Source organism: Excalfactoria chinensis, chromosome 13 (genome assembly GCF_039878825.1).
Source record: "Excalfactoria chinensis isolate bCotChi1 chromosome 13, bCotChi1.hap2, whole genome shotgun sequence".
NCBI lineage: Eukaryota > Metazoa > Chordata > Aves > Galliformes > Phasianidae > Excalfactoria > Excalfactoria chinensis.
This window is the reverse complement of record NC_092837.1, coordinates 45,446-71,332: the sequence shown is the minus strand read 5'-3', so window position 1 is coordinate 71,332 and position 25,887 is coordinate 45,446. Positions and strand designations below refer to the sequence as shown.

General features: G+C 54.6%; 1 protein-coding gene, 3 long non-coding RNA genes and 2 pseudogenes across 6 annotated transcripts; 2 read left to right on the top strand and 4 right to left on the bottom strand.

Annotated features, from left to right (window-relative positions):
• Positions 1–531: 531 nt before the first annotated feature.
• On the top strand, positions 532–3,297 carry LOC140258360 (annexin A4-like; annotated as a pseudogene).
• A 294-nt stretch (positions 3,298–3,591) lies between these two features.
• On the bottom strand, positions 3,592–6,639 carry LOC140258218 (ciliary microtubule associated protein 1A-like; annotated as a pseudogene).
• Positions 6,640–6,729: 90 nt separating this feature from the next.
• LOC140258219 (uncharacterized) lies at positions 6,730–9,374 on the bottom strand. Of its 3 annotated transcripts, none has more exons than XR_011905202.1 (5): positions 9,077–9,374; positions 7,873–8,010; positions 7,320–7,457; positions 7,043–7,195; positions 6,730–6,912 (listed from the first exon to the last, which is right to left on the bottom strand). It is a non-coding gene; the product is annotated as an uncharacterized lncRNA (long non-coding RNA). The 3 variants fall into 3 exon arrangements; XR_011905201.1 differs by having other exon boundaries at positions 6,732–6,912; positions 7,332–7,457; XR_011905203.1 differs by lacking the exon at positions 7,043–7,195 and having other exon boundaries at positions 6,739–6,912; positions 7,332–7,457.
• A 197-nt stretch (positions 9,375–9,571) lies between these two features.
• On the top strand, positions 9,572–11,529 carry LOC140258313 (uncharacterized). The gene is made up of 4 exons (XR_011905238.1): positions 9,572–10,074; positions 10,323–10,434; positions 10,627–10,773; positions 10,897–11,529. It is a non-coding gene; the product is annotated as an uncharacterized lncRNA (long non-coding RNA).
• Positions 11,530–12,512: 983 nt separating this feature from the next.
• LOC140258359 (uncharacterized) lies at positions 12,513–16,189 on the bottom strand. The gene is made up of 9 exons (XM_072348565.1): positions 16,087–16,189; positions 15,868–15,929; positions 15,412–15,565; positions 14,962–15,218; positions 14,676–14,761; positions 14,058–14,182; positions 13,491–13,602; positions 12,878–13,191; positions 12,513–12,679 (listed from the first exon to the last, which is right to left on the bottom strand). Exons 1-9 carry the CDS (start codon positions 16,187–16,189, stop codon positions 12,513–12,515), a joined length of 1,380 nt encoding a protein of 459 aa, XP_072204666.1.
• A 1,838-nt stretch (positions 16,190–18,027) lies between these two features.
• Positions 18,028–25,109, bottom strand: LOC140258225 (uncharacterized). Its single transcript, XR_011905209.1, has 3 exons — positions 24,925–25,109; positions 20,597–20,669; positions 18,028–19,919 (listed from the first exon to the last, which is right to left on the bottom strand). It is a non-coding gene; the product is annotated as an uncharacterized lncRNA (long non-coding RNA).
• Between the last annotated feature and the right edge of the window lie 778 nt (positions 25,110–25,887).

Sequence of the window (25,887 nt, the reverse complement as noted above, 5' to 3'; positions counted from 1 at the left end):
TGTGTTCAGTTTTGGGTCCCTCACTGCAAGAGTGACACTGAGGCCCTGGAACGTGTTCAGAGGAGGGCTACGAAGCTGGTGAGGGGTCTGGAGCACAGGCCTTGTGTTCAGCCTGGAGGAGAGGAGGCTCAGGGGAGACCTTATAGCTCTCTATAACTTCCTGAAGGGAGGTTGTAGTGAGCTGGGGGTCGGCCTCTTCTCTCGTGTAATCACTGATAGAACTAGAGGGAATGGTTTCAAGCTGCACCAGGGGAGATTCAGGCTGGACATTAGGAAGTATTACTGATCAGATAGGGTGGTCAGGCACTGGAATGCACTGCCCGGGGAGGTGGTGGACTCATCGACCATGGGGGTGTTCAAGAAACATTTGGATGTTGTGTTGAGGGATATGATTTAGCTGGGAAGTATCGGTGATGGTTGGACTGGATGATCTTCTAGGCATGGATGTAGTCCTGGGGCTGTTGAGAACTGGCTGTGTAGGGGGCTTGGGGCGGCAGGGCAAGTGGCTTCCATTTTTTTCCATTTGCAGGCATGGATGAAGATATCATCATCGACATCTAGACCAAACTAAATGTTTCCCAACGTCAGCAAGTTCTGATCACCTAAAAGGTCTATGGAGATGTGTGAAGGTGGTTGTGTCACTTGGGTGAAAAATGACAAAGGACCCAATCTCCATAAGAGAAAGGTTGGTGGAGAATTTCCTTGACCTAGGTTGTTTTGTTTTTGTTCAGTTCAGGGCAGCTGATGATGCAAGGAGGGTTAGAGCCTAAAGAGAAGAGGTGAACGGCTCAGTTCTGTCTGTCCTGGAAGGCCGTACCTTCTTCCACCTCCTTCCTCCTCTCTTGGTTTTCTAGGATTTGATTGGTGACTTGAAGTGGTTGCTGAGTGGGAATTTTGAGCGGGTGGTGGTTGGGATGATGACTCCCACCGCCATGTCTGATGTGCACGAAGTAAGGAGGGCTGTGAAGGTTTGGAAATGTTTCTTTTGTATTGCTGAAGTTCAGGCCAAGGACTTACTGCTTTACTATGAATGTCTTCTTAATTTATTATTAACTCTTAAAGCGACCTGGTTGCATGTCAGGAGCGGTTGTTGGTATCTTAAATCTTGCCTTGGCAATTCCCTGGGGAGCAGGAACAGATGAAGGCTGCCTGATGGAAATTCTGGCTTCTCGCACCAGTGAAGAGATTAGTCTCATTAATGAGAACTCCGGGCTTTATGAGTAGTGCAAAAGGCCTGGCCTTGTCCTGCTGCCTGACAGTCAGTTTGTGTGTGTGCAGGCAGGTGTGAGAAGGAAGGAATCTGGGGAGCTTGTAGGTGTGACATGTTGGCCAACCTAGCTGTGGCTGATTGTCCCGAGAGAAGCTAGACTAGAATTTCACCAGCAAATGAGCTGATGTAAATAAATTGGGGAGGAGGGATTGTATGTGGATGATGCTCTTGCTCAGCAGGATGCTCAGGTGTGTAGGAACGTGCTTCCTTGCAAGAGCTATCTGTCCTTGTGCATGTGATGTGTGGTGAAGAGAAGCCAACCCGTGAAATGGGAATAAATGGGTTCTGGTCTTATTTGCAAGTCTCTAATGAGAGGTCTGTAGGTAGACTGGTTACTTGGCAGGGGCAATGACATTTCAGCTGTGAGTTGCCATGCCTGGTTGGTGCTTGTTGGAAAATATCCATGATCTGGACAAGTATGTTCCAGCAGTTCTCTAGCACCAATGAATTAAAGATCTCGTGTATACCCAGTCTTCTCCATGAGCCTTACTTTGTCATCCATAATAAGTGCCTATATGAAGCGAGGGAGAAGAAATGGGGAACAGATGAGGTGCAATTTATGTCTGTCCTCTATACATGGAACAGGCATCACCTCCTGAGAGGTAGGACCCCTCCACAGCGTCCTGGGTTTTTCTTCCCTTCCTTGTTTGTGTGTGATGCTTGTGTAGGAGCTTCATTGGTGTTGAGTAAGTGCAAGCTCTTCTGGGTCAACAGGTGTCTTAGCGAGAGCCCCATTGCATCCATTCCCTTCGGTCTGTTTTATTCCCTTCTGAGCCTGGAAGGGATTTCAGAAACCTAAGTACAATTTGCTGCTGCTCTAGCATGGAAAGCAGAGATCGTGGAGTGTAACCACCATTGGGGCAGGGGGGAGAGGAGCTGAGAAATTCACCTGCCAGGTCTTGAAAATGGGAACAGTTGTTGTAGGCCAGTTAGTAAGCATGTTAGCAATGGAAACGAATTATTCTAGTGGGAAGGTCCTGATTTAGCTGGCAGTGCTGCAGGAATGATAGAATGTGCATGCAGCACGTGAGGAGCTTGTTCTTGCAAAGTGGTCCTTTGGATCTCTCTGACTCACTACCATGGACTCTTCCTCCTAGTTTTTGATGTGTACAGAGGCATTGCTAACAAGGACATAACAGACAGTATTAAATCTGGGAGGTCAGGAGACCTGGAAGATGCTTTGCTGGTTGTGGGTGAGCACTCTGCTTTTAAACCTTGCATGCAGAGTAATGAAATGATGAGAGGTGCTGTGTGTCCCCTTGAGTGGCTGTTACAGGTTCCAGGGGGTAGACGTGGTTTGTCTTTGTTTATGTGCTCAAAGCCGGGCTGGGTGGGACTTGGAGCTCCCTGGTGTAGAGGGAGGTCTCCTTGCCTACTGCAGGGTGTTTGGAACTGTGTGATCTTTGAGGTCTCTTCCAACCCAAACCATTCTCTGCTCCCAGCTTCACACCTACTGCCTGCCCTTCTCTGTTCCCTGCTCGTGCCCTCCAGGCTTTTCCTCCCCTTGCTGAGCAAAGCCATGCCCGGTAGCTACCCTGGATCCTCCTCCGCTCTTTGCCTTCTTCCACACGGATGCTTGCTTCTGGCCAGCACTTCAGCCACTGCCAAGCCTATGCACCTCATCTCTTGGGGAGACAGCAAGGTGGCCTGGAGCGGCCCACAGCTCCTCCCCGGGCATGGCTTCTCAGCTTTGCTTCGAACCCAGAACCCAAAGGAGTTCCTCTTACATTCTGGCCCAGATTCTTTTCCTCCCATGCAGCTCCTGTGGCAAGCAGGGGCACAGCTCTTCCCCCATTCCTCCATTCCTGCAAGTTTGCTTTTTTCCATTCTTTGCCTTGCTTTGCTTTCCTTTGTTGTGCTGTGGTTAGCTTTCCTACTAGCTTTCTCTTTGTTGCTATCCGTTACTTTTTATTCTCTTTTTGCCTCCGTGTTTCATTATTTTCCCTTCAGCCTTTGTTCCAGGAATGTCCTTACGGCCAAGCCAGGTGTTGTCACCGGTACAGGAAATGCTGCCGGCCATCCTGTAAGCTGGCAGATGATCACCAGCAGGTGTTTAAGTCACCCAGCCCCAGGCATCTCACTGACATCTACCTGATGGCGCTGGAAGGGCTGCACTGCCCACGCCGGCCTCCCTTTGCTATTTGCTGCATTGATTCCTTACTTCAGCACATGGCAGACCTCAGTAATGCAAATGACTGATAAAGCAAGCATCAGCGGTTTGCAATGCGCTGATGTTAGAAAGGCTTCAGGGAGCGGCAGTGCATTCCTGTGTGCAGCGGTGAAGAAAAAGGAGTAACAAGAAGGTATACATAAAGGTACTAAATTAATTTATTAATGACTTACTCCTAACACTAACATCTAACAGTATAATGGGCAAAAGCCCAACTGGATGAAGGGAAATGGATCAGAAGGAAACCAGCAGTTGGCTGCTCTTTCTCCTCCCCTCCTGTACCAGGGAAGCAACCACGGCCTTCCAGACTTTGTGTCTTATTCCATGATGAGAGGGGTTGTGTAGAGGGAATGCCGGATCCCAAAAGTGGAGGCAGGCGCCTGGGGCTTGATCAGCGTCACCTGGAAGGGCAGGCAGAAAGGCAGATCAGCAAGGGCCCTTCTTTGCTGCCCTTGCTCCCTGCTGTTCTGCATCCCTCCCAATCCCAGACAGTCCCTGGTGCCTCACTGGGAAGGGCTGAGCGCCAGTGCAGAGCTGGTGTGGCTCCCTGCTAGAGCAGAGCTGGCTCAGGGAGGTGTGCTGGCCTTACATGTGCTCTTATGGGCCCCTCATGTGCACCTGGGACCTCACAGCTAACTCTCCTATGCTGGGGGTGTGCTGCTTGGAGCCCCTCTGAGCTGCATCCCCCCCGAAGAGCTTGTGAAGGACCAGCATGGCCCATTGAAGGGAATAGGAGCAGAGGGAGGAAAAGCTGCGTGCTGCGCTGTTCCTCACTTCCTCTACTTGGAGGTGGCACGAGGGCAAGGAGCAGGCCTGCTGTCCTGCACTTGGTTCCTGCAGCCAGAAGCTGTTTGGCTGGATGAAGCCTCAGGGAAAGGGGGAGAGGCATGAAGGCTGTGCTTGTGAAGCAGAGGGGAAGAGCTGAGCAGCTGCCTTACCCGGCCTACGCTGTAGTCTGCTGGCCCGGGCTTCACTGCTTTGCCCTCTCCCTGTTTTGGTCGGGCTGGCATCGTGTATGCGGGCGCCCTGGTCTTGTACACATCCACAGCCACTTCGGGGAGCGCCGCAGGACCTGGAGTCTGCAAGAGAGGCATGGCCACGTGGGGCTGGGGTCACATTCAAGGCTCTCTCTTTCCCTGGAAGGCTGCATTAAGCAAAGTTGCAGTAGGGTTGGAAGCCTCTGTGGCACAGGGAGCGCAGCCCAGGTTTGGATGCTATCATGGAAAAGAGGAACAGCGGAGCTCACCTTGGCAAGGTCCTCATCAAAGCGACCGCGCTGGCTCCTTCCCCTCATGGAGTAGCAGGGGCTGGCCGATGTGTAGGCTGTGTTGGGCCCCATCAGCCTGGGCAGTGTGTAAGTGCCAGGACCTGCAGGAGGAGCAGCAGAGAGTGTGTGCGTGAGGGGATGGAGGAGATGGAAGCAGCAGCGAGGGGCAGCCTGCCCAGCCCGCTGGTGGGAAGTGGAGGGACATCTTGCCCCTCTGCCAGTTCCTTCCTCTCCTCTGACACAGGGCCAGTGCCAGAAGCTTCGAGCATGAGCAGCTGGAGACGCTGCTGGCCGAGAGGTGGTGGTCATGTAAGAAAGCTTGTGGCCCAGCACCACATCTTGCAGCGCAGGCCATGCAGTAGGCCCTCTGCTGGTGCTGAGCAGCAGCCCGTCCCTGGAGGATGCTCAGGCTGAAGGGTCTGCCTTTGCCAGGGTCACGTACCTGGAGGGCGGTCTGTCCGGAGGGGCTCCCGCCGGAAGGCTATGGACTGTACCGGTGGGCACTTGAAGACGTGCCTGTTGGCAGCTTCGGTGCGGTAGTCACCTGGGACAGAGGAGAGGAGGAAGAAAGCTGTGAAGAGCTGGTCTCCTTCTGCAGCCAGAAAGGGTCCTCTGAAGAGCTGTAGAATTGCTGGGGGACACAGGCAGCACGCGGGGACACTTCTCTGTGCCCCGCCACTATGTCCTGCCTTGCTGTCCCCCCTGTCAGCCCCCGGCTCCTTGTACTTTTCAGACATAGTGCCTTGTGCCCTGGGCCCATGGTGCTGGGCAGCTGTCCTTCTCCGAGGGCATTTATCGCTGCTCAGAGCAGCTCATGCTCTCTCAAAAAAGACCTACAGCTCCATCAGGGCGTGAGCTGACCCCGGGCAAATGTGCTGCGTGCTCGTGTTGTCTGGGAGAAGTGCTGCAGCAGTGCTACTCACTCGGTCCGGGGGTGACAGTGGTCTTTGTTGTGGGTCGTCCCCGGAGGTGGGTGCCTGGAACCACGTACTTGCCATTCCTAGTGATGGCCGGCTCCACAAAGTAGCAGGGACCTGGCCCACAGCTCTCTGCCGCAGGCCGTTTGGTCCCTCTAAACGTGTATGCGGGGGCACGGTTTTTGGTGGGGCTGTGGCCCACGTAACCTAGGAGGAAAAGCAGAAGAGAGCACACCCCTGTGCAGCTGCATGTTTTGAGCTCCTTTGGACCCAGACCAGAAGCAGGCCCCTTTGTCCTTGGGTCACAAGGAGCAGTGCCAGCAGCATTGGCCTTCCTCGGCCAGGCCTGGCTTGCAGCTGCACCAGAGAGCCAGGAGGCTCTGACAGAACGGGGCAAGGCTGGGGAGCTGCTCTGCCCCATGATGTCCCCAATGCGCCTCACACCCTGGGGATGGTTGCTGTACCTGTTGTCCCCGGGATGGAGTACTGGGGCCCGGGGCTGAGGAACTGGGCCGAGATGAGGCCACGTGGGCGATGAGGTCTCCAGGTCCCCACCCAGGCTCCGTCCATGCTGGCAGGCATGTGCCTCCAAACCTAAAGGCAAGAGCAGAGCAGTTACTGATGGGAGTTCCTGAGCAGGAAGGTGCTCACTGCCAGTCCTGCCAGCCTCGTGCTACACGCCCCTCACACACACTGCAGCCAAGCCCGCATCCTGCAGCTGGGCTCTGCAGCCTGAAGTGTGCAGGAGCTCTCCCTCACCTCTCTGAGCCTTGGAGGACGAGCGCGATGAGGCTGAGCTGCTCTGCTGCTGGGGCTGCTCTCAGGCACAGGGCACGGCGAGCGGCTGCGGGCAGCACAGCTCACAAATGAGGTGCCTGGAGCCAGTGGCCGGCTGTCCTTGGGGAGGGCCCGGCGTCGTCATGGCAGCGCATTGTGACAGCACACAGGCTCCGGGTGATGCCATCCGTGCTGTGACATCTGGCTGGCCTGGAGCCACGCCCTCCACGCCTTCTCGGCCTTGCACCCCAACCTTGCACCCCAACCAGTAAGAAGTCGTAGCTCACACTGCTGACACCTGCAGATGGACTGAGCTCTTAGTTAGATCACACAGCAGAGCTCAGCTTGGTCCTGCTGGCTGTTCAGATTGGTAGTTTTTCTCTCGTTTTCTTTTTAATTGTTGGATTAACACGTGTGAATGGGAACTGCTGTGCAGTCAGGATCGGTCAGTTATGGAAATGTCACATGCCCAGAAGTGTTATGAAAACGTTTGTCCAGGCAGTGAGAGGTCCTGGTGGGACAGAAGGTGCAGCAGAGATGAGAATTACCTTTAGTGAGGTTGGAAAGGAGGAAAAGAGGAAAGAATACAGCAAAAAGGGGGATAGATTTATCTCAAAAAAATTCAGTAATCTATGCATAACCTGCCACGTGTGATGTCTGCATATTCCCCTAGAACATGCAACAATTTTCTGCTTCTTGTTGTTTGGAGCTCTCCTATGGCTTGATCAAGTTAGTCTTGATGCCAGCCACGGGTGCACCTTTAGCCATTCTCAGCAGAATGGTAACAGAGGTTGCTGAAAGGGAGAGAGGAAAGGAGGAGCTAAACTGAAGCCAACACTTAGTTGCAAAGAGCTCTGCCTGCATTCCATGTCAGCACCCAGACATGAGCCGTACAGCCCTTGCTCTCAGCATACACACCTCTTCTCTTACCAGCTGCTTGCATTCCTGCGCAGCGCTGCTCAAAGCCCTCCTCCAGCTCTCCCTTCACAAAGCAATACGCAGTCTCTCCCCAGCCATGAGCTCTGGGCTGTTTGATGCCTGTGCCATCAGCGGGACCTGCAGAACAAACCTTGGCTTCAGAGCTTGGAGGAGACAAGCGCTCTGTCTAGGAACATTCACCATCTGAAGCACTTGAAAGCAGCAGCTTCTTGAAAGCCCTGGATCTGTGTGACACATCAGGAGATGCTCAACTCAAGCCGCAGCCCTCTCCACAATGGAAGGGCTCTTCACAACCAGCTGGAGGGGGAGCAAAGACGCACAGAGGTCTGACAGCTCTGAACCAAAGCAGGGCAGCTGCTGCTGCTGCAGGCAGGGCTTCCCGTGCCTGCCCAGCCTGCAGCCAGCAGACAACGTTGGCGGCCGCCTGCTGCTCAGATAGAAGCACAAGTGCTGCTGGAGGAGCAGTGCAAAGCACAGCCTGAATCGCTGCTACCTTGTGCTGAGGAAAGGCTGAGATGCACCACGGCCTCACCTGCTGCCTTCTTGGAAGGGGAGGTTCAGCATCAGCTCCACTCATCAGCAAGTCCTCCAGAAACTTCCTTCTTTCTTCCTGAGCAGGAGACTGGATGCTGAAACCTTCTCCACAGTCATTATTAAACAGTACCTGGACCTGAAGCCCCAGGAGAAAACGCAGTTCAGATCCAAGACCACAAAACAGTCATATTCTAGTCCAATACAATTCCAATTCTGATTTAAATTTCGGGACTAGCTTTTCACCCACCCTGCTATGGAAGGGGGAATGGAGGGGGAAAGGGAAAGGGGAAGCGAGGGAGAGCCTTCTAGCCCCACATGCCCCTATAACCCACTCTGTAGCCCCATATCACCCTATAGCCCCATACATCCCCTATAGCCCTGTATTCCACTAGAATCCTCCTACTGCCCACCCACAGCCCCCTAGAGACACATATCCCCCATAATCCTCCTATAATCCACCCAGAGCACCCTACAGGCCCCTTTTAGAACCTTATAGATCCCCCCACAGCCCTATATAATGTTGCAGCCCCCCAGCTCCCTATAGCCCCATGATCCCTTGTAGCCCCCCACAGCCCAGCATCAGCCCTGTATCCCCTCCACAGTCCCCTATATCCTTCCCAGAGCCCCTGCTGTCCCATATCCTCCTATACCACGTCAAAAGTTCCAGACAACTTTCTAGAACCCCATATCCCTCCTATGGCCACTAGGAAGCTCCCCATAGCCCCATATACACCTACATCTACCCCTGCAGTCCCCCTAGCTCCCTACAGCCCCATATCCTCCTATAAACCCCGCACTGCTCTATATCCCTCTATAGCCCCCCAAAAGCTCCCGATAGCCCCAGATCTCTCCCGATAGCCCCTCCATACCTCCACACCCCCCTACATTCCCACAACAGCTACCTACATCCCCACATCCCCCGACAGCCCCCATATTCCTCTCAGAGCAACCCAATTCCTCATATCGCTTGGTATCCCCCCACAGCCCACTACAACCACCTATCCCCCACTATTCACCCCTATATCCCTCCCACTGCCCCCCGCAGCCCCGTATTACCCTATTCCACCCCCCCCCCCCCCGTACCTGCATATTACTCTATACCCTCCCTATAGCCCCATATTACCCTATGGTTCCCCCACAGCCCCCTCAGCTCCCCCATCCCCCCCACTCCTCCCCCACTGCCCCCTACACCCACAGCCCACCTCAGCCCCGGGAGGCACCGGGAGCAGCTCTGGACGGCTCGGGGGGGACGGCCCGGATGCGGGCAGCAGCGCTGCGGCGGTGGGGGCCCCGAGTCCTTCAGCCGCCCCAAATCCCCGCATCCCACGCCGGAGGGCAGGGCGGGCCGCTTCGGGCCGCGCACGGTTCCTCTCCCCGGCCCCGGCCCGGAGCCGTTCTCCCGCACACCTCCGGCGCCGCCGTGCTCAGCACCGCTCCCGTCGTGCCGCGGTTCCGCCTCGGGGCTGCCCGGGCAGCCTCAGCCAATCGGAGCCGGCGGTGCTGCCGCTGACCAATGAGAAGTACGATCGGGACGGAACTGCCTCTGACCAAAGAGTGGCCGGGGGCGGGCCGGAGCTGCCCATGACCAATGAGAGAGCGGGGGCGGGGCGGAGCGGCGGCAGGGGCGGGGCTTGGGATGCGTTCGGATTTGACCGGGGACGGGATGGGGGATTGGGATGGGAATCGGGATTGGGACTAGGAATGAGGGATTGGGATTGACAGGTGGGAGGTGGGTTGGAGATGAGGGACTGGGAATGAGATTGGGAATTGGGATTGGGCTGTGAGATTTGGGATTGGCACGTGGGCTGTGGGGATGTGGATATGCGATGGATACGGGATAGGATATCGGAAATGGGATAGATATGGGCTGGGCTCTGGATATGGGATGGACTTGGGATGCATTTGGGATCATGGAATCCTAGAATTGCTCCAGCTGGGGAAGAGCTTCAAGGTCCTGCAGAATGGAGGGGGAGGTTGGGGGGGCTGTCCTTCCCCGTCCAGTTCTGCTTATTTATGATGAGACGAGGGCTACAGCCTTCCCATTTTCTCTATGCATAGGCACAGGTTGCACACATTTGTTTGGCCTGGCGGTGCATCGCTTTGTGTTGGTTTTGTCCAGCCCATACTGTGAGGCTCTGGAGCTGGTGCTGAGCAGGTGCATGGAGAAGAGGCGGACGCTGCTGCTGTGCGGGCAGAGCATGTGGGTGTCCTTGGAAAAAGCCCAGGCTCATGCAGATGCCATGTGGCTGCTGACCAGATGAGACCCCGGGGCTCCATCTCACCATGTTGTGCATGGCTGTGCTGAGGGAAACAGCTGCCAGGACCCTTCCCACACACCAGGGGGAGTTCGGGCAGAGTATCGCCTGTGTTGGAGCAATGAAAGTTGTGAGTCATTGCCTGTGTCATTCCTGCGTGACCATATACCTCCTGCTTGTGCTCTGTGTGCAGTGTCCTGCTCCACAACCAGCTCATCTCAAGGGCTGTGATACGGTCCCTGTCCCGGTGGCTGAACTGCCAGTCAGAAAAGCTTCAGCTCCCAGCAGCGGCTCTCTTTGCTGAGGTGAGGCAGCTGCAAGAGGAGAGTTCTTAAGAAACTGCTGCTTGGCTTGTCTCCTTCTTTGAGAAGAGGGTGACAGAGCGGAGCGTCATCATTGAGACTCCACAGGATGCTCCTTTGTAGAGTGCCTGTTCACGTGCTGTGCCAGGGCTTAAGCTGTATCTTGGAGCTCATGGATATGTTGCTTTATTTTAGCTGATGAAAGAACCACCCATCACACAGAGGAGGTTCCTGGAAAGCATCCTGGACGTCCTGATGGAGAAAGCACAGCACAGACTCACTGCTGTGCGACGGATGGCAGTGAGAAGCCTGAGCAACACATTCAGAAGAGCATATAAGAAGGTGAGACCAACGTTTCCCCTGTCTGACTGCAGCTCCTCACTAAGGAGATCCAAGTGTGGAGCTCGGGTGGGCGAGCTAAGGCCAAAGGGCTCTTTTCTAAGGCTGTGCTCTTTCTGTCACCAGAACATTCCAACTGAACAGAAATGTTCACTTGTGTGATGAAGCAGTGCCTGGAAGCTGACAGCTACAAGGGCTGGTCCTTATCCACCTTTGCTGGATTTTCTTCCTGGTTAATGGAGTCAGTCTGTCTTTTTACCTGTTATGGCTCCTCATGTTGAATGCTCATCTCCAGTTTAGCATTAATGACTGCTTTTCTGTTTCTAGAAATGACCACTCACTCCACAAACACAGCTGTTTGTGCCAAATTGAGACCACCCCTCAATTTGTCCCATCCAGATTTCTCCCATTTGCACCCTACTCATCTTTTCCTTGGGTACCCCAAATCTCTTCTCTTTGCAGCTCCAAATGCCCTCACATTGGGTCCCAGTATCCCATCCTTTTGGAACCAACTGGTCTCCTTTCTTTGGCAGCTCGATTCTCATCTCTTTAGGTGCCCAACCCCCTGCGTTTAATTTTCCCCCATTCTCCTCCCATTGAGATCCCCCTTCCTCTATATTTGGCACCCCCAAGGCTCTGGGCACCCCTAATTCCTTCTGCCCTCCCCCCCCCCCCAGACTCCTGCCATGTCCCTATGTCCAACTCCAGCCTCGGGCTCCTCCATGGGCAGAGGTGCACACAGACCTTGGCAGCCGTGGGGATGGGGGCAGCCCTGGGACAAACCAGGAGACTTGGATGGGGTCACCCTTTGATCCTCCAGTCTCAGTTCCCTCATGGCTGCACCATGCACTTGGGGAGACCCTGGGTGTCTTCGCAGCCCTGAGGACCAGGAATCAGGGGCTGGGAATTAATTGATGGCATGGAGGGGACTGTCCGTGGCCTGTTCCAGGGGGACCTGGGCACTGTCACCTCCAGCCCTTCCTTTGCGCTCTATGGGGCTGTGAAGAGGAATGGATCTGGAGGAGGCAGGCTCAGGGTGCCCTATTGGATGGCCCAGTCACCATGCAGGTGGGACAGGGGATGTGGCTTCTGTCCCCAGGGGACTCAACGTCCTGCCCTGGGTCTCTTGGCTGCTGCAAGTCCTTCTCCTGCCCTGAGTCCTTGGGACAAGGCTCCTCCTTGCCAGTGCTGCACTCTGACATCCTCGCATGACCAGTGAAGACCCCGATGATCAGTGACATCCTCTGATGATCAATACATCCCTCAGCAAACCTACACTCTGTGTCCTTGTTGTCATGCTTAGCAGGGACTGCTGGGATCTGTTCCTGCCTGGCTGTGGCCACCTCCAAGTAGTCGGTAACTCTGTGTATATATATGTATACAGACCCGTGTGCATATGGTGTTTTGATTATTGTTTATTTATAGGTAGATGGTTATATTGAGTATGATGTTGTGATGTAGAATAGCAAGAGCAAATATTACTAATATTATACTAATATTACATAAGACTATATGACAGTCTTTATCCCTTGTCTCAAACACTTCCAGCAGTAGGGTTTTGCTCCTAAAGAGGCAAGGGGTCTTGGAAGAGTCCTCACTCTCTCTCCTTGTTCCTTTGCTTTTCTTCAAGGAGGTGGTGTGCAGGAATGACACAAATAGGTCTCAATGACCCAAATGGGACTCAGTAGCTGTTAAGCAGCCTCCGGTGGAGCTCTGTCTGTCCTGGGCACCCCATGCCTGCATCAGTGTGTGTTGGGTGTGCTCTTCCTGCGGAATGGGGCTTCGGTCTTTGGAGACTGACGTCTGGGAGACCCCGTTTCTTCCCTTATGGGAGGTAGAAATCCAGATCTGATGGTTGAGGACTCCTCGGGTAGGCTGGACTCAGCATGAGATGCTGCTGCTGCCATCTCTTGCATGGGAGACCCCATTTCTTCCTTTATGGGTGGCAGCAACCCAGATGGGACAACAGAGGGCTCCTTGGGCAAGCTGGGCTCACCATGAGATGGTGCTGCTGTCATCTTTCTAGTGGGAGACCCCGTTTTTTCCCTTATGGGAGGCAGCAATACAGATCTGTCGCAGGACTCCTCGGGCAGGCTGGTCTCACCACGGGATGTTGCTGCTGCCATTTCCTTGGCTTGTTCCCACTGTTCCCTGCTCTTCTCAACCCTCTTCCTCAGAAGTGTCACCGAGTCACATGCCCGAAGCGCCAGCCTGGATGGTTTGTCTGGGGTCTCATCTTCCTGCAGTTCGGGCAGCGCACCCTCATGCTGGGCTTCCTCTGCTTCTCCTCCTTCATCGAGGAACTTGACCCGTCTTGTTCGGCCCAGCCCTTCTTGGTTATCCGTTTCCTCCTGGCCCTGCAGCTGGCAGCTCATCGGCTGCTGTGGGGCTGCAGGCACTGCCCGGATGGGTGGCAGAACACTGAAAGGACAGAGCGGGAGGGGTCCGCCTAAGTGGCTGTTGGCTTTGGGGCCGCATCCCTCAAGACTGAGCCAGGAGCCTGGGCTGTAATGCAGCCTTCCCCACAGACAGCTGACCGGCTGCCCCAGGGCTCTCCGGAGATGTGGAGAGGGGCCAGCCCTGTGAGCTGGGGGGATCCTGGCATCCCCATCCCAGCACTCTTGGGCGACCACAAACAAGCAGCGACCCTTTGGTGTTAGGGATTGGGCTCTCGTTGGGTCACCTCCATGCACAACCCAGCCCACAGCCGCCAGCCTCACCTGCAGGCAATGCTCTCCCTCCGCAGTCTGTTCTTTATCTTTCGCAACTGCCCTCCATCAACAATTGCAGTGCTCAGGCGTCTGATGAAGGTTGGAGTCTTGTCAAATCTTACTGCAGTTGGGAAGGAAGAGGAGATTCGCCATCAAACCTTTGGCTCGCTCACAAGCAGCACTCAGGCCTGTTCCCAGAACCTGCCCTGAAACCATCTCTGTCCCCACTCCTCCTCTCTGCAGTTCAGCTCTGCTTTGGGGCTGCAGGAGGGACGCTGGCTTTGGGAAAGAGGAGCTGTCTGGTGACAATAAGGCGGCAGGGTGACTTTTGATGTCCCTGCCCTTCCACTGGGGGAGGGCAGGGCCTGAGATCCTCCTGCCATAGTCAGGGATGGGGGTACGTCACACCCTGCACCTTCCTTTTGGACTGGCCAACCATAACCTAAGGGGAAGAGGCCGTGCTGAGCTGGCACAAAGGTTTGATGCACATCAGAGCCCTGGGCTGATGGTCAGCAAGGGACTGCCCACCTCCAGTTGGTTGCCCGTGCTGTGGAAAGGAGCTGGAAGCCACTTTACCTTTCTTGCCCCCAGTAAGAGGTGGCAAAGTCTCTACTTTGGTTGCTTTCCCTGACCCAGAGAAGCTCCCGGAGGACTGGCGGCGTATCAGGGGCGGCAGTTTGGGGACCAACTCCATTTGAAACCTGTAAGCGAGGAAAAGGCAGTGAGCGGTGTGACAGTGCAACAGCAATCCTTGCTGCTCGCTCTGCTTGTCTGCTCACAGGCATGTTTTCATGCTGCATGAAGGCTTTCTAAAGCCGATAGCAGGGTCACTTGGGATAGGAGGAGGGGAAACAGTTTCAGGCGGAAAGAGGGAAGACTGGCTTTGGATGGGAGGAAGAAGGTTTTGGCTGGAGGGTGGTGAGGCACTGGGATGTCTTGCCCAGAGAGCTGCTGGGTGCCTGGACAGGCATTCAAGGCCTGGCTGGACCAGGCTCAGTGCAACCTCATTTGGAGGTAGGTGTCCCTGTTCCCCGCAGGGCAGTGGCACCGGGTGCTCTTTTCGGGTTCCTTCCTGCTCCAGTCATTCTGTGATTCTCTGGCACATCCTCCTGGGCAGGACACTGACGGACACGAGGCACAAGCACTACGGAATGAGAGCTGAGCAGCTGCATCAAGCAGCAGAAAAATACTCACTTGGGTAATACGACAAGGCAGCCAGAGAACACCAGAGAAGCCACCGGTGTCACACGGGACACCCCCATGTCCAGCAGCGAGGGGGCCTGCAGGGGAGGAACAGGGAGGTTGTGAGATGTCCTGGTCATGGCTGAGGCACTGGGGACACGAGGAGCCCGAGGCAGGGAGAGCTGACAGCACCGCAGCACCTGCACGGCTCGAGCAGCTGCCCAGGTCCTGGTGGGCCGTGTGCGGGCTGAGTGAGGCTCACGGCACTGCCCGCGCTATGGAGAAACCTACGGCTCACCTTGCGAACGGCTCTCCTGAAGTTCTCTTTGCCCGACAGCGTCTCGAGGAAGTCATAATAAAACTTCATTTGGAAGGTCAGCCCGTCAATGAGCAGCACTCCAACATCCTTCAGAACCACAGCCACGTTCTCCCCATTCTGCAGGCAGCTGGAGAGCAGCGACACGGTGCTTTGGATGCACTTCTGTGCTGTCTTCCAGCTCACAGAGGCGGCTGCGGCCACCTGGCTGCTCTTCAGGGCCTCCACCTTCCTGTCAACTGAGAAAATACCAGGGATGGGGTTGATGATAAGGTTGCTCTTCCACCTAGAACTGCTTCTAAGGGACATCATCCAGAACGGCCCCACGTTTGGACGGGCTCCTCAGAGGGGGAGGTCTGCTTCTGAGAAGGGAGGCGGTGGCCCTGTTTGCCCCATCCATGAAGCCAGCAAGGGTTTAATCCCCCCTCCTACCTGGCAGGGACCCCCTGCGGGACCTGAGGCGGTGCATTGCAATGAGGTTGCTGGCCAGTTGAAACACGGGCCAGCACAGGGTCACGGTCCTGTCCTCCATCCTGATCTCCTTGGAGATGATGTCAAAGGAGCCGAAGGTGGGAATCCAGACCCCCTGCGAGCGGAGGAGGAAGAAAGGGAGGAAGAGTTAAGGGCTGGCTGGAGGAAGAGCTGGAGGTGGTTCTGTGTAGGGACAGTGCTCAGGAGCCCCCTCCTGCTGTTCAGAGGCACAAGCCAGGGCAGCGGGGATGGCTTTGGGGCTGCACAGCCCGCTCCTTCTCCTCGCCTTTCCTCCCAAATGCAGCTCAGCAGGGAAACATAGGGTGAGTTTCCTGCTGTGTGTGCAGGGGAAGGCTCAGAGGAAGTCCCGGCTGAGCCAGACAGGGCGAGGAGGAACCCGACAGCCAACAAACACACCTTGTGCACCAGGAGCTGCTCTCGAATGAAGGCGGCCACCGCATCCCAGACGGCAACTCGCTCTGGAGGGCAAAGGAAAAGCAGGTCACACTCTGCATCTGCCTCTACCTGGCACCTCTCCCACTGCTGGGCAGGATGGAGGTGGCAGATGGAAAAGTGTCATCTCCATCCCAAGACTGGTTGCAGCACTGCTCCCATGGTGGCTGTGGGCCCGTGTACCTTCAGTTTCACTGCGTGTTCGTCCAGAGGCATGGCCCACCTTGGGGCCGTCCTTGCTCATCCCATGTTGCTCCTTGTTGGCATCAGCCATGCTGGAGCTCATCCTTCAGATGCGTCTGCTCTGTACCAGATGCTCCTTCAGGATGCAGGACCCACCTCCGTGCTCTGCCTACACCCCCCTCCCGGGTGGCTGTGTCACAAACGCCACCACGGCAACGCGGTGACATCATGGCCAGCTGCCCATTATGATGCTGGCACTGCTGCCTGCCCCGCCTGGCACTGCTGACCCATCTCTTCTTTCTCCCTCTCCCAGGCCTGTGAGTTGAGGTGTGACCCTGGGGTGAGGATGGGGCTGGGATGTGTTGCTGTTCTCTCAGTTCCCTGGGCCTTGGGGACACCCCTGGTGTTCCAAAGCCTCTGTTGGGCTCCCTCTTGCCATGGGTGGGCAACAGGAAGGGGAAGAAGGCAATGGGGGGCAGTTGGGGCTGAGCAGGCTACATGACCGTGACTTGGCCATGTAGTTCTAGTGCTCACAATGGGTCCCTGCACCACAGGGCACTTGGGGGACCCTGGGTGTCTCTGCAGCCCTGAGGACCGGGCATCAGGGGCTGGGAATTAATTGATGGCATGGAGAGGACTGTCCGTGGCCTGTTCCAGGGGGACCTGGGCACTGTCACCTCCAGCCCTTCCTTTCATAGAATCATAGAATTACCCAGGTTGGAAAAGACCTTGAAGATCATCAAGTCCAACCGCAGCCCAACCAGTACCCCATCTCTAAAAAAAAAAAAAAAAAAAAAAAAAAAAGCTAAATCATATCCCTGAGTACCACATCCAAACGGCTCTTAAACACATCCAGGGATGGCGATTCAACCACCTCCCTGGGGTGCCTATTCCAGTACCTAACCACCCTTTGCGCTCTATGGGGCTGTGAAGAGGAATGGATCTGGGGGGGGCAGGCTCAGGGTGCCTTATTGGTGGCTTCTGTCCCCAGGGGACCCACGTCCTGCCCCGGGTCTCTTGGCTGCTGCCAGTCCTTCTCCTGCCCTGAGTCCCTGGGGACAAACCCTGCAGGGACAAGGCTCCTCCTTGCCAGTGCAGCGCTCTGACATCCTCTGATGACCAGTGCTGCCCTCTGGTGAGCAGTGAAGACCCCGATGATCAGTGACACCCTCTGATGATCAATAAATCCCTCAGCAAACCTACACTCTCTGTGTCTGTGTCCTTGTTCTCATGCTCAGCAGGGACTGGCCACCTCACAGTTCTGGGAGGCCTCCCCAGCTCCATGCCATGCACACCATGTCCTGCACCCCTGTGGGCTTCCCCTCCCTCACTCATCATCCGCTCCAAAGTCCTCAAGGATGGAGCTCCTCATGCTGCCATCAACCCCAGTACCCTCCCTCTGCTCTCTCTCAGTTCCTCCGTACATTTCCTCCCAAAGCCTTCACCCTTTGATCCGCCTCTGCATGGACACAGTGTGACCACAACACCCTACTTTTAGCCCCTCTCTTATTGCAGCCACTTGTCACTCCTTTGGGTCTGCTTTAGGCCGCTTGCCTCAGCGCCCCAACCCCCTACCCATCACCCAGAACAAGGTCTGCATATCCCCTCCCATGGACACCTCCAATCTCCCAATGAAGACCTCTGATGACCTGTGACATCCCAACTCAATCAATGAAACCTTCTGATGGTCAGTGAACATCTCTGACCAGTGGAGCCCTCTGACAACCAGAAAAGCCTTCAGATGACCGCAGCCACCTTCTGACGTCACAGCAAGCCCTCTGGTGGCCAGCAGCTTGCTGCTTCATGTGCAGGGAAGTGAAGGGTGGGAAGATGTTGACATCAGTAATGGTCTGTAATGTTTGTGTCACCACTCCTGCAGAACCATGGGCTAGTGTCTGTGACAAGTTGGTGATGTGTGCTGTTGTAACTCAGACGTTTGTACTTTGTGTGATCCCGTGTTTTATTCAGCTTACACAGCGCGACGTATCCTCCGTGTGCTTTGTAACCACTGCAACTGGTGACAGACAAGGCCAACAGGTCAGGGCAACATTTGTAACCAAGCCCCAAAACTCCTTTGGAGCAATTGTGTCCCACTGAAGTCCCTCTTCCCACGCCAAGCGGGAATGAGATGCACAATCAGCCAGGGTTGGCCTTGCCGTGTCTGCACCCCATCATGTGGGTACCTGCAGTGCCCAGGCCAGATGATGTGCCCGCCAGTGCAAAGCCGGCCCACGTGTATGCAGATGGCAAGGAACGTGCCTGCAGCATCGTGCACCGACCGGGCTGTGTGTGGAGGGCGTTCCACATTGCAGCTCCGTGCTCCCTGTTGTGGTTTGGGGATGTTTTGTAGATATCCCACATCAGAACATTATGCAGAGCAGTGGCAGTTCAAGAGTTCACCTTCTGGTCCTGTGGCCTGCCTTCTTTGGGCACAGTGGCTCTCAGAAGGGAGGGGAGGAGTGGCATTTCCCCACAGGACTTTGAGCCCAGAGGAAGAAAGATGGAGCTCCCGGAAGGATGCCAGTATTTGACTTACGGAGATATTGTTACAGTTACCTGCGTATTGGAAATTACAATACAAGGAAATTTCAACAATGAATTTCAGTACAGTATTTTACCATCCAGTGCTGCTGATCCCAGTTCATGGCCTTGTTCATTAGAACACATATACACACACAGTCTGGAATCCATGTACAAACTTTCAAGTCCTCCGAGAACTGATAATGCTAATACTGCATCATCAGTTCATCACCAAAAATGATAAGTACCATCATTTTCAAAACCCAGTTATTTTGTACCTCTTCCTGAGACACCAAAGAAGTCTTCAGAGAAAACTGACAGCATCGTGGAAGAATAACACTGAGGATAACGTCCATTAACACTCCCGACAGGAAACATCAGTCTGCAAACGGGAATCTAAGTTGAATCAGTGCAATCCCAGGTGGTCTTGTCTTTTGCAAAACAAGTGAACATAGTTTGAACACAGTGTGAACATAGTTTGAAAAGTTAGATGTGTTACACAGAAAAAGATCAGAACTCCTCAGAGGGCACAAGCAAATCTCCAGCAACTTTGGGCAGACGGTTCTTTTGCTGAAATTAGCAAGACTGTGAGGAAAACAAAGCAAAGCTACGCCCTGGATTGGTGCCACAGTTTGACATCCCCTGAACAGCAGTCTGAGTCCCACTGGCAAGTGAGCAGACTCCAGGCAAGGAAATACAGTCCAGCCACACTTGAGTTAGAAGAATAGCTTAAGCGATGAATTTGCTCACAGTAGGCAGAGAACGGTTACAAGCCGGCTCTAATAACACTGCTGTCAAGAGGTGATGATGTTGCTGCAGCATTGCAGCTACTACTGAACTTCCCAGTACATCAGTAGCCAAATATGCTACTGAATAGGAAAGACAAAACTATTTTAAAAAAATCTCTCAGTCCTTAAGGACACATTCTAAGTGACGAAAGGTAAAACAAAGCAGAGCCCACAGCTGTATTAAATCTCTACTCGAGTCACAATTCCTTTGTCGCCATATCTGATTGCTCTTTTGGTTTCTGAAAGTGCTCGGTAGAAATCCAGAGTTTACGTGGATAAAACCTCAGGATAACATCCATTTACTTACACGCTACTATTGTCAAATAATCCAAGTCAAGTCTTCTTTACAAGGAAGTGTGCAACAAGCAGAAGAAGTGAAGAAGAACGTCACGTTCAGTTCACATTCTTCAAGGTGCAAATTGCAGCTATTCCTGCCCAAAACCTTCTGTTTCTTCAATTGCAAATAACAGCTTTTCCTTCAGCTGCTCCTAATTCTTCTAGGGTGGAAGGTCCAAGCGACTGAAACTGAAAACAAAGAGAAACCTGAAGTATTGAACAACAGTTTAGACCACCAAAAAAATCCACTAGGAACACAGGCATATGAACTGTCCTGTTCAGAGGAATAACTGCATTTGTACCCTCTAAAACAGCTGTATCTTGACGTGCACTTGTCTGTGAAAGTGAGAGTTAAAGCACAACAAGCACTTGAGCAGGGATAACTTTCCAGAACTGGCAACGTGTTTAGTAACAACTCTCACCTTATCTCTCTTCTGTATCTGAAATTTAAAATCTGAGCATCTTCACAAAGCACCAGCAGAACTGAGAAACTGAGCAGAAGCTACATTTTCTCCAGCCAAGAGGGAGCACGAATGCGGCTATTTGTTTTCATTGCCAAGATCGGGTATGGCGATCATGAAAGATCGATCCCAGACTCTTTAGAAGAAATACTACCTTCAGTACTAAAAGTAACTTTATGTTTTTAGTGGTGTGCAAATCCACGGCATTTACAATGGAATCAGCTCCACAACAAAACTGCTTTTCAGAAGTTCAACTATTACTCAGCAGAGCTTACTGCCATCACCCAGTGATTTGCTTTCACACAATCTCAGCTACTTCCATATCACACCCACTTCCTACAATCTAAAAGGAGATTGCCATCCGTAAGAACAGAACCACAGCAGAGTTTGATCCTTCGTACTTACCAGGAGTGACTTCTAGGGAACCAGTTTTCCTTCCCAACTTTCTCAACGCAAAATTTTTGGGGTCCGTTGCTCCCTGTACAAAAATCAAACAATGAATTCTTAGGTCTAACTGCCCGTGTCTACCAGTAGGTAATACATGACAACAGCGCGAGAAAGGCTCGAAAACAAGATTAGAACTACTTGCAGAGCACAAGGACATCTGTCTCTCACTACATCCCTCTGAAGAAATCCACGTAGTGAAATGCAAAACTATCAAGCGGTTTTCAAAGAAACTCAACCACTGCATCACATTGTTGGTTTGGTACTGGAAGGAATCTCTGGAGTTTACCTAGTCCTTCCACTCGGAGCAAGCAGGGATACCCAGAGCAGGCTGCCCTGCCAGGACCACGTCCAAACCATCTCTCAAGTCACTGATGCAAGGCGTGTTCACATTCCCTCTGTCCCTTTTTCTGTCACAGCTCTACCAATATGCAAGACTAAGAAAAAAGATTCCAAATAAACTCATTAAAAAATACCCTTAAACACACATCTTGGTCCTTATTAAGAAAAAAGGAATTAACACAAGCATAAAATGCATTAAACAATAACCTACTCCTGACTCAAAAACATGAACAATAACCTACTCTTAACACTACAACTAAACTTAACATGAAAAACAACAATAGAAACAGGGCTAAGATGGGACATAGGAGGGTTAAGATGGGACCGGGGACCCGCAGAGGAGGAGCAGATGTTAAATGAAGCCTCCCGGCTAACGCCGGGGGCAGGGGCTGCGCAGATGGGAAGGAGCCCTGCGCCTGGACCAGCGATGCTGCAGCCCTGGTGGTACTGATGCGGGGCCTGGCACGGTGGTGTGGTGCCAGACCAGCTGTGCCGCGGGCGGATCCACCTCCATGGGCTCGTCCAGAGGTGGATCCACCTCCATGGGCTCGTCCAGAGGTGGATCCACCTCCATGGGCTTCACGGAGGTGGTCACGGGGCTGGTCCAGGCGCGATGGGAACGGGCTCTCTTGCCTGTCTGCTGCCCGATGGTCATGGCGGGCCCCCTCTTCCTCTTGGATCCTGCGGTCCCCGGCTCCATCTTCCCACCTCCATCCTGCCCATCGTCCAGCCTCGCTCTCTTGGCTGCCCACATGGCTGTTGACGGCCAGAGCTCGGAGAGGCGAGTGCGTTGCACGGGGCAGCGGTGACGAAGGCAACAGCTGTGACATGGCCAGGGTTCTAAAATGGCGGCCGCGCTGCTGGCACTGCTGGCACTGGCGTTCCACATGGCATGAGGAGGGGGCTGGAGGGCAGGGCACGGCACGGCAGCCAGAAGGCACTCGCTGTGCCCAGCGGGCAGCCCTGCTCTCCGGCCAGCAAGAGGGCACAGAGGAGCCGGCCCTGAGCAAAGGGCCCTCGGCCTCCTTCGGCCTCCTTCGGCCTCCCCCTTCCACCACAAGGGAATCTCTTCGGGCTGCCATACGCAGCACGCAGCACCATGCTGATGGGGCTCCTGAGCTCAGCGCCAACAACAGCAGGCTCCAAAGCGGACCTGACTACGCCTGCCTCCTGGGACACACAAGCTCTGCTCTCCATGTTGCCATCCAGCGCCTCTCCTTGGGCGGCCTCTTGGGGGATTCAACCACGACCCACCATTAATACCTCCAGCTTCCACATCCAACAGACTCACAACAGCAGCAACAAGGCGGGCAGGAACGGGCCGTGCTGCTGACTGCGGGCGCTTGTCAAGCCTCCCTCTCGCTGCCCCCATTCTGCTCGGGCAGCCGGTCCCAGCAACAAACACCATCGCACACAACTGCAGTCCTGACTCGTCCCGCTCGCCGACAGCCAGAGGAAGGACATCACAGAATCACAGAATTATAGGGGTTGGAAGGGACCTCTAGAGATCATCGAGTCCAACCCCCCTGCCAAAGCAGGCTCCCTACACCACGTCACACAGGTAGGTGTCCAGGCGGGTCTTGAATATCTCCAGAGAAGGAGACTCCACCACCTCCCTGGGCAGCCTGTTCCAGTGCTCCGTCACCCTCACCGTAAAGAAGTTCTTGCGCACATTCGTGCGGAACTTCCTATGCTGGAGTTTCAGCCCATTGCCCCTAGTCCTGTCCCCCACGCACTACTGAAAAGAGACCAGCCTCGCCACTATAGCTCCCACACTTCAGGTATTTATAAACCTGGATCAAGTCCCCTCTCAGCCTTCTTTTCTCAAGGCTAAACAGACCCAGTTCCCTAAGTCTCTCCTCGTAGGGGAGATGGTCCAGGCCCTTCACCATCTTTGTGGCCTTCCGTTGGACTCTTTCCAAGAGATCCCTGTCTTTTTTGTACTGGGGAGCCCAGAACTGGACACAGTATTCCAGATGAGGCCTCACCAGGGCAGAGTAGAGGGGGAGGATCACCTCCCTCGACCTGCTGGCCATGCTCTTTTTAATGCACCCCAGAATGCCATTGGCCTTTTTGGCTACAAGGGCACACTGCTGGCTCATGGCCAACCTGTCGTCCACCAGGACGCCCAGGTCCCTCTCAGCAGAGCTCCTCTCCAGCAGGTCTTCCCCCAACCTGTACTGGTGTATGCAATTATTTCTACCGAGATGCAAGACTCTACACTTGCTTATGTTAAACCTCATCCGGTTTCTTACTGCCCAGCTCTCCAGCCTGTCCAGGTCTCTCTGAATGGCCGCACAGCCTTCAGGCGTGTCAGCCAATCCTCCCAACTTCGTGTCATCAGCAAACTTGCTGAGGGTGGCCACTATCCCCTCATCAAGGTCGTTGATGAAGATGTTGAACAAGACTGGACCCAGCACAGACCCCTGGGGGACACCACTAGTCACAGGCCTCCAGCCAGACACCGCACCGCCAACGACAACCCTCTGCACTCTGCCAGTCAGCCAATTCTCGATCCACTTCACCGTCCACTCATCTATCCCATACTTCCTCAGCTTTGTTATAAGGATGTCATGGGGGACCGTATCAAAAGCCTTACTGAAATCAAGGTAGACTACATCTACCGCTCTCCCCCCGTCCACCCAGCTAGTGACATCTTCATAAAAGGCCACCAGGTTGGTCGAGCACGACCTCCCCTTGGTGAACCCATGCTGAGTACTCCTGATAACCTCCTTTTCTCCCAGTTGTCTGGAGATGGCATCCAGCACAAGCTGTTCCATCACCTTCCCTGGGACAGAGGTGAGGCTGACTGGCCTATAATTACCCGGGTCATCCTTCTTGCCCTTTTTGAAGACTGGGGTGACATTGGCCATCCTCCAGTCTTCAGGCACCTCCCCAGTTCTCCAAGACCTTTGAAAAATTACAGAGAGCGGCTTAGCAATAACCTCCGCCAGCTCTCTCAGCACCCGCGGGTGCACCCCATCAGGTCCCATGGATTTATGGACATTAATGTTTCCTAAGCACTCACGGACCACCTCTTCCCTGACTAAAGGGAAATCTCCCATTCCCCAGATTCTCTCATCAACCACCGGGGACTGGGATTCCTGGGGGAGAGCCCTTTCACTAAAGACAGAGGCAAAGAAGGCGTTCAGTATTTCCGCCTTCTCAGCATCCCCCGTTACCAGAACACCCCCCTCACTTAGTATGGGGCCCACATTCTCCCTAGCCTTCCTTTTGCTGTTAATGTACTTAAAAAACCCTTTTTTATTATCCTTTATCTCCTTAGCTAGATTCAGCTCCAGGTGGGCTTTAGCCTTCCTGGTCGCATCTCGGCAGTCCCTGACTACATTCTTATATTGTTCCCAAGTGGCCAGACCCTTTTTCCACATATCGTGTACTTTCTTCTTTCTGCGGAGCTTGCACATGAGTTCCTTACTCATCCACGCAGGTCTCCTGGCACCTTTTCCTGACTTCTTAGTTACAGGGACGCACCGATCCTGAGCCTGGAAGAGGAGCCGTTTGAATGCTAGCCAGCTCTCACAGGCCCCCTTGCCTTCTAGCACCCTGGCCCACGGGATGGCCCCAAGTAAGTCCCGGAGGAGATCAAAGTTGGCTCTCCTGAAGTCCAGAGTAGCAATCCTACTTTTTGTTTTGCTTCCTCCGCTCAGGATCTCGAACTCCACCATCTCATGGTCGCTACAACCCAAGTTACCCCCGACTTTTACTTCCTTAACGAGTCCTTCCTTGTTGGTGAGAATAAGGTCCAGCAGCACCCCGCCCCGTGTCGGTACCTCGACCATCTGCATTAGAAAGTTATCTTCAATACACTGCAAGAATTGTCTGGACCGCGCATGCTTGGCCATATTGGTCGTCCAGCAAATATCTGGATAATTGAAATCCCCCAGAAGTACCAACGCCCGGGAGCGTGATGCTAAGAATGGATTCACCTTCCTTCAGCTCCGCACTCGCTGGCACCGCACGCATCGCCTCTGCGTGCCGCCAGCACCGCGAGCTGCTCCGCCGACATCCCTCCGTGCCCCGCACCGCGGCCCGGCCCCGCTGGCAGCACACAGCCCGCTCCTACCGGCCCCATTCAAACTTCCGCGCCGCCACGCCGCGCTGCCCCGGAAGCGCTCTCGGCCGGCAGGAAGCACTTCCTGCCCCGGCCCTAGCAACCGCCTGCGCCGTCCCGTTGCTAAGGGCGGCCTGGGGCCGGCCCGGGCCTGTGGGGGGGTTCGCTTCCGGATTCCTGGCGGGTGGCGCCGGCGGCACGGAGCTTTCCTTCTCCTTTCCTGCTCTGGCCTTTTGGACTCCTCTTTTCCTTTCCTTTCTTTGCCTTCCTTCCCCTCCTCTCCTCCTTTCCCTTCACGTTCCGCCCACACTCAGTACGCAGATCTCCAACGGAGGTGCCTGCAGAAGCTCATCTGTGCAGGCAGTCAATGGCTCATGCTGCGCTTCGCTGCTTTGTGCTCTTCAATGACCGCTCTGTTGTGCCCTTTCCTAACCCCTTGTGCACTATCAGGATGGCCCGGCTGGCTTTGCTGCAGAGCCTCATCGGAGAGTCTGCAGACGTGGGGGAAAAGCTCAGCAGCTGCCGAGGGAAGGTTTCATGCCCTGGCCTGCACACAGCCTGGCCCTCCCTGCTCTGCGCTCCTGGCGTCCCCTGCGGCCCCTGTGCTGTGACCAACACGAGCGGGGCTCAGGCCCAACGCCCTCCCTGCTGCCGGCCCTCCCCCATGCCCATGTGCTGCACCCACACCGGCTGCCCCAGCCCCGCAGCCCTCCTGCAGGCAGCACAGCCCCAGGCACCGGGCTCGGCCCCAGCCCCGAGGTGCTGCTGCACGGGCTGAGCCCAGACCTAAGATGCAATGACCACTCACAAGTATTTGGGTTTCCCTCATTTTCCCCCT

Coding starts and splice junctions, on each gene's coding strand:
- LOC140258359 (XM_072348565.1), bottom strand. CDS start 16,189: ATGAGCTCCAGCATGGCTGATGCCAACAAGGAGCAACATGGGATGAGC. Junction 15,930..16,086: donor AACACGCAGTGAAACTGAAG/GTACACGGGCCC, acceptor TTTGCCCTCCAG/AGCGAGTTGCCGTCTGGGAT. Junction 14,762..14,961: donor TCAGGAGAGCCGTTCGCAAG/GTGAGCCGTAGG, acceptor CCTCCCCTGCAG/GCCCCCTCGCTGCTGGACAT.